At 36.7% G+C, this 7230-nt stretch overlaps 1 protein-coding gene across 1 annotated transcript; it reads left to right on the top strand.

Annotated features, from left to right (window-relative positions):
- Positions 1 to 730: 730 nt before the first annotated feature.
- LOC119505002 (transcription elongation factor A N-terminal and central domain-containing protein 2) lies at positions 731 to 2203 on the top strand. Its single transcript, XM_037797664.1, has one exon. It carries the CDS (start codon positions 779 to 781, stop codon positions 1403 to 1405), a length of 627 nt encoding a protein of 208 aa, XP_037653592.1. The 5' UTR covers positions 731 to 778; the 3' UTR covers positions 1406 to 2203.
- Positions 2204 to 7230: the final 5027 nt, after the last annotated feature.

Below are 7230 nucleotides of genomic sequence, written 5' to 3'. Positions count from 1 at the left end.
AGAACAGGGACCCAAAAGGATTCTTCCCAGCTGAGCCTGCAGTATATAGATTGTGCAATAGAAATGCTGAATTTGAAAACAACACAGAGAATCAGTGAAAATATCTATGATTAATGTAAACAGCATATGTTTTTTGAAAAGTAATTGTAATAATCATATTATTTGACTATGAAGATGTATTTCTTATGTCAGAACATTGAATCAGACTGAAATTCAAAACCCAGTTCATGTCTGCCTGGGTTATGTGAGCTTTGGAAAGTTGTTCAACTCCTCCAACTCTAATAATTTTTCTTTATAAGTAAAATTTGAAGAATAATATTTACATCATAGGGATACTCTGAGAATGAAGAGCGATAAATAACAAGAAATCATTTCGGACAGCCTTGACAAATAGAAGGTTCTTAACAAATGTCAGTTTCTTTTTCTCTCCCTCCTTGTGCTTCAATCATATAGATGCACATTCAAAGAGAATAAAGTCTATCTGAGAAGGAGAGCGTCAAGATAAATGGCCATATTTATATTGCTTCTAAATAAATACAAAGGATCTGAGCAGCATATCGGGAAAACTCTCCCCAGTGCCTACATCTTTTCATCTTGTCAGAGACCTACTTGGATTTAGGTTACTGAAGAAGACAAAAATAACTAGAAAAGATTTCAATTCAGAATTGAGCCCTCCCATTCATATTTAGGCATTCCACATTAAAACATATTGGAAAATGGGTTCGCTTTTCCTGAACTCGCTGCAAGCATGTGGAGGTAGTTGGACTCTCCCCTAGCAATGGATAAATTCGTCATTCGAACGCCTCGAATCCAGAATAGCCCTCAGAAGAAAGATCTTGGAGGAAAGATTTACAAGCAGGCCACGATTGAATCTCTGAAGAGAGTTGTGGTTGTTGAAGACATGAAAAGATGGAAAACTGTGTTGGAGCTTCCTGATCAAACCAAAGAGAATCTAATTGAAGCATTACAAGAATTAAGGAAGAAAATACCCTCTAGAGAAGTGTTAAAATCAACAAAGATAGGTCACACTGTGAACAAGATGCGTAAACACTCAGATTCAGAAGTGGCTTGCCTTGCCGGAGAAGTTTACACTGAGTGGAGAACTTTCATTGAAAAACATTCAAACAGACCTTCTATTGAAGTCCGGAGTGATCCGAAAACTGAGATGCTCAGAAAAAATGCCCTGAAATTACTCTCAGAAGCCTTGGAATTAGAGATGGATCACCTACTGGTTGAAAATATTGAGCGGGAAACGTTTCATCTCTGCTCCCGCCTCATTAATGGGCCATACCGGCGGACGGTGAGAGCCCTGGTCTTCACATTAAAGCACCGAGCTGAAATCCGGGCTCAGGTGAAGAACGGTTCACTGCCGGTCGGCACGTTTGTACAGACCCACAAAAAGTGACCTGAAGATGCTTCCAAGCCCGGGCTGGCAGAGAGGAAAACAGGCCTTTCTCTGCCATTCAAAGACTCTTTTGAATTTGGGTGATGGCTGAAGCCGGCTGTGCGAAATTTTCCCATGGTGCCGTTCCTTCAGACAAGGGGTGCAGAGAGCCCTGGGAGACAGACCTACAAGAACGTGCTTCATTATCTGTAATGTGCTGGTGCTGCCTGACAGGGTGCGTGCTGGCTGTCACCAGGAAAGCTGTGCGATTGCCATCACCCAACACGGTGAAAGGGGATTTCACTGTGAGTATGCCAGGGACACCTATAAACTTCCCCCATGTCAAGCAGATGAAGTTACTACTTTATTTCGCCACCCTGCAGGTAACTGAAACTCAATTACCACTGCTGCTCATTTGGTTCCATCCCCCCGAGTTTAGATAGCTCTGGTGCCTTTCAGAACTCCCCCATCTGTTCTCTTTGCTCTACCCCAGGGGTGAGCCTGCCAGAGCCAGTCAACTGCCCCTTCTTTCCAGAACTCACTTATCTGAACATTTCAGCTCTCCCTGGAAGACCTTCTGTGTTTGTCTCTGAAGCCCCCATGCTGAGGATTCTAATGAGGAACTGGCCTGAAGCATCCCCACACGTCTGGTTTTATTTGAATATGTTGGCTGTCTCGGTTTAGGGCTGTGTAGGAGATCTGTAGTGAAATTTCTCTTGAAATGAATTACTGTAGTAGGAAAAAAAATACATATATATTTTGAAATGAAATACCTTTATATGGGCCTGCTTGAACAATTATGTAAACATTTGCTTTTTAAAGCAATAATAAACTAAGATTCTTTTTTTTTTCTAAAAAAAAAAAAAAAAAAAAAAAACATATTGGAAAATGAAGAATGGCTACCAAGTATTATTTATTTAATATATGCCAGTAACTGTGAGGTCAGATGTACATGCATTAGCTCATTTAGTCATCATGCAATTCTGTGAAATAGGAACCGTTAATTCATTTCATGGGTGAGAAAAATGAGGCCTAGCGTGAACAGGTAAGTATGTCAAACTCACTTACCTACTCAATGGCAAAATCTGTATTCAACACTCAACCTGTAAATTACAAAGCTTGGATTCTTAACTACTTCCCTACAGTGCCTCTCTCACAGTCTTCAGAAATATGCCAATGAGAAGTTCAGTAGTTTCATAATAAAATATTTATAGTCATGAGGATACTTTCAGTAGAAAGAGAAAGAGCCTGGCTTTCAAAGACTTAGGAGTCTTCACTTTTTGATTTAATGATTTTCAAATCATACACATTTCTTAGATTCTCCAAGAAATGGGACAAATACCTCTACTAAATCCAAAGTAAAATTACTGTTACGCTTATTTAATAACTGAACAATGAGCCTTGCACAACAGATCAAATACACTGATGTCTTGCCATTGCTATTTCCTGAAATTAGAGTACTACTTTTCTATTTTTAGATCTAGAAAGACTTGTTTTTCCTTTGAAGAGAATATGTAGGGTAATCTTTTATCAAGCCAAGTAATAATCATTTAGAGACAGTTTGAAACATATGGTGGAAACATGATGGCAGTTACATCTAAAACTATCCAATTTGTAGTCACTATAGCTGGTAGCAGAAATTAAGAAAAACTACAATTGATAATGTTAATTGATTAGAAAGAATTACTAATAAGAATCACGTTGTTTGAGAATATTAAAAATGGCAATAATGAACATGCAAAAAATACAATTGTTAGAAATAATTGACCCAAAATAATATTGACAAAGGCTAAAACTGAAAATTGTGAAATGTTTTCCTGAGTAAAAATTGGAAGATTAAAGGCTATTTTTGACAAATTTTAAATCTATAAGGCCTTGGATAATTGCAACAAAGTAATGCACACATCAAAAAATGTACGACAAAAGCTAGACTTACTAAAATAGTGTATGATATTGAAAAAGAAAGTGACCAATAAATTGAATATTTATCTAAAAATTAATATGGAAAGGAATTGAAATCAGTGGAAACACTTTGGAAAAACTGTAAAAAATTTGAAATGTTTTAACTTCAGTGCATACTTTGATCAAAGAATTTATAGGCTACAGATTGTAATTTTATTGGAAGAGAATCAATCAAGATCATTCTAATTAGAAGTTTTTATTCATAATATCCTAAAGGTGGAAACAGAAAGGTCAAACATGATTTGGATGAAAATAGCAGGGAAAAAACTATGGAATCATGATATCTTGTAACTGCAGATTTTCTACCCTTTGCCTTGAATTTTAGAGGCTTTCATCTTATTCTGATGAAACAAACTTCAAAGGAACCAGAGACAAGATACTAACTTTTGAAACTTTGACCTGTCTGAAAATATGGAGATCATTTTCTTTCTACCAAACCCAACATACTTTGCAATTTCTTTTCTCTTGAGCAAACTTTTCCATTTTTAAATCTTTTTTTAAGGATCCTTTCCATGTTCAACTCATTACTGTGAAATGATCTCAGTTCCTAAACTCTTGAAATTTTTCTTAAAATTTTGAGGAAATATAAAAGTATAACTTTGAATTATGGAAATTACAAGTATCAGTTAAACTTAGATTGAAGATGTGTCTATACATCTTACTAGTTCTGTGACTTTGGGCAATTATTTGTAGCTCTTGAGCCTCAATTTCTAAATCTGTAATAAGGAGATAAAAACTCTCAACCCCTATGTTTGTGGTGAGGGTTAAATAAGACAGTACTTATAAAGTATTTTGCATGCAATTAATATTCAATAAAAGAGCATTTGTCTTCCTTCTCATAAAAAAGTGTGAACCAGCTCTCAATCATTAATTCTTTATTTAAAGATACTTCCATTTGCTTTGCATTCCAAATGTCTTGCTCTTCCTATTCTAGTTTTAATATTTTAACTCACAAATCACATTGTTAAATTCATAGAATCTTATTTGTGTAACCCTGAGTCAGATGGGATCTTTGGAGTGTAAAGAATGAAGTCTGCTGTACTAATTTCAGTTGGCATTTGTGTAAAGACGTGTGTCAAGGAAGGAAGCTCTTATCCCATGAGAAGTATATCTTGCCTTTATGGAGGCTGTTTGTTAAATCAGGAAACTCTTAAGATGAAACACACGGCTTGAGCCCTTGTGTCATCCCATTTTCCCCTTGCAATGGGAGGCCATTGGCTCCAGTGCCTCACTAGTAACAGTGACACTGTCACATACTGAACTATCAGACTGTTTTTTAATACTAGAGAATATACCATAAGTTTGTAGAAGGGATCAAGTAGATTTTTACTTCAAAGGACATTGTATTTCTTCCTGGATCTTTGCATAAGCTAGATCATACAAATCATACAAAAGAACATGGGATGTGGGAAATATGATTCTTACACGTCTTAAGAAGAGTGTTTTCTGGTGAGGGATGGGTGGCTTTCCTAAGTAACAAGCTGTGAGATATTGCCTAATGGTAGCCTCAACAACAGCAGGTATCAGCAAAAATGTGGCACTGATGGGTGAATTCTTAATCAAGTTGAATAAAACTGTAAGTGGCAGCACATTCCAAAACAGTGCACAATTAGCTGCATATAATTTCCTTTTAGCTCTGAAATTCCAAATGAGGCCTTTGACGTTTAGTGTAAAGTTGAAGGAAATGGGAATCCAAACATCTGAGATGCCATGTTAGCTTTATCATTCTGGGCTGACTTATCCACTAGGCACCGTAGGGGCAGGGCCTAGGGCCCATGATACTTTTAGGGGGCCAATGAAGTGTTTTAAGGTTAATTTCTTTAAAAATCAGAAGAAAAAAATGAATATAATAATAATGAATATATAATAATGAATCCAATCAGAATTATAATTATCTTTTTATCAATGCAGCCATAAAATGTAATTTTAATGGAGAAAGGGGCTCATTGTAGTAGACAGAAAAATGGCCCCCCAGAGATGTTCATGTCCTAATTTTCAGAACTTGTGAATATGTTTCCTTACATGGAAAAAGAGGCTTTGCAAATGTGATTAAATTAAGGCTTTTGAGATGGGAAGATTATCCTGGATTATTGATTTAATGATTTTCAAATCACACACATTTCTTAGATTCACCAAGTGAGTCCAATGTGATCAGAAGCATCCTTATAAGATGGAAGCAGAGTCAGAGAGAGAGAGAGATGTGATGACAGCAGAGGTTGGAGGATGTGGCTATAAGCCAAGGAATGTAAGCAGCCTCTCAAAGCTGGAAAAGGCAAGACAGTAGAGTGATTCACCTCTGGAGCCTCCAGTAGGAAGCATTTCTGCTGAGAACTTGATTTTAGTTCATAAGACTCATTCTCACCTCCAGAGCTATAAGATAACAGATTTGCATTGTGTTAAGCTACTAGGTTTGTGAGAATTTGTTTCAGCAGCTATAGGAAACTAAAACACCAATCACGGTGATTAAGCAGCCCTGTTATGTTCTTAGCAGATCTCTTAATCTCCTTGGCTTTAATTTCCTCCTCCATCAGATAAGGGGGTTGAAGCAAACTCAGTTTACAAACTCAGATTATTTCAAGTTTTAAGGGCCAGTGTGGTGGTTTGAAGCTCTTATCTACCCCAGAAAAGATCATGACATTTTAATCCATTCCTGTGAGTGTAGACCTATTGTAGGTGGGACCCTTCTATTAGGCTATATCAGTTGAGATGTGACCTATATCATTCAAAGTGGTCTTAGGTCTTAATCCTCTTACTGGACTCCTTTATAAGAGGATAAAAGACATATAAAAGCCTGAGAGAAGCTGAGAGACAAGCACACACGTGAAAACTCAGAGAGGAAGCCACTGAAGCCAGAAGCTGGAAGCAACAAAACCCAGGAGAAAAGGACCAGCAGGTGTTGCCATGTGCCTTTCCATGTGGCAGAGGAGTCCCAGATCACCAGCAGCTATCTTCAGAGAATGTATTGTCCTGTTGATACCTTGAGTTGGACATTTTCATGGCCTATGAACTGTAAACTTGTAAGTTAATAAATCCCCATTGTAAAAGCCAACCCATTTGTGGTATATTGCATTTCATTAGTTTTAGCAAACTAACAGAAACCAGATATGCAAAGTAAACTTGTGACTCCAGACTCATGTTAGGAGAAGGAAATGGTGGGCCTGTGGCAACCTGGTGCTTGCAAAAATGCATTCCAAAAAAAATGTGAAAAAGAATTATTTAGAGTCCCTCTCAAAGCTCTTATGGACTTTAAATGAGAAAGGTTTAATTCTTGAAACTGTAAACAAACTCAGAAAAATTTTGTATCATATTAAATAATAATATATACCAGTGCAAGGTTTTATGGTTTAATGATTATCTAATAGAAAATGAGTTCTGAGACTTGGCAGGATATTTGATATAATGCATGGCCTCCTGAAGAGATTGCTTTAAGAAGGGAAGTGCATTTTTGGGTTAAAAGTCCTAGTTATCACAGAATCAGACTATTTAGTTTTCAGCACATGTGCATGTGAAACCCATCTAGTTTTATTTTGTAAAATGAGAAGTGTTTGCTTATTTTGTTTTTACAACCTTTGGAATTGTAGCACTTTTACTCCCCTACAGGGAGGAAAAAAGGATTCACTCAGCTCTATTTCCTCTGTAATCTCACTTCCTTATCAGAATCAAGATGACATCCAAGTTTATGTCTTGATAGAACCAAAAACGAACCACTCACTATGGCAAGCTGTGCTTCCTGAAATATGAGCATTCCACATTATAGATAGATAGCACTGCTGTGTTTTTTAACTGAACACAGTACATTTTGATGAGTAATTCCAATATTATCACTTCATAACAGTAAAACCAATAAAATTTACAATTGCTCTCTTCTTTTACTCTGTTCTTGG

This window comes from Choloepus didactylus, chromosome 10 (assembly GCF_015220235.1).
Source record: "Choloepus didactylus isolate mChoDid1 chromosome 10, mChoDid1.pri, whole genome shotgun sequence".
Classification (NCBI taxonomy): Eukaryota; Metazoa; Chordata; class Mammalia; order Pilosa; family Megalonychidae; genus Choloepus; species Choloepus didactylus.
Note: the sequence above shows the minus strand (reverse complement) of the source record. Positions and strands in the feature narration are given on the sequence as shown.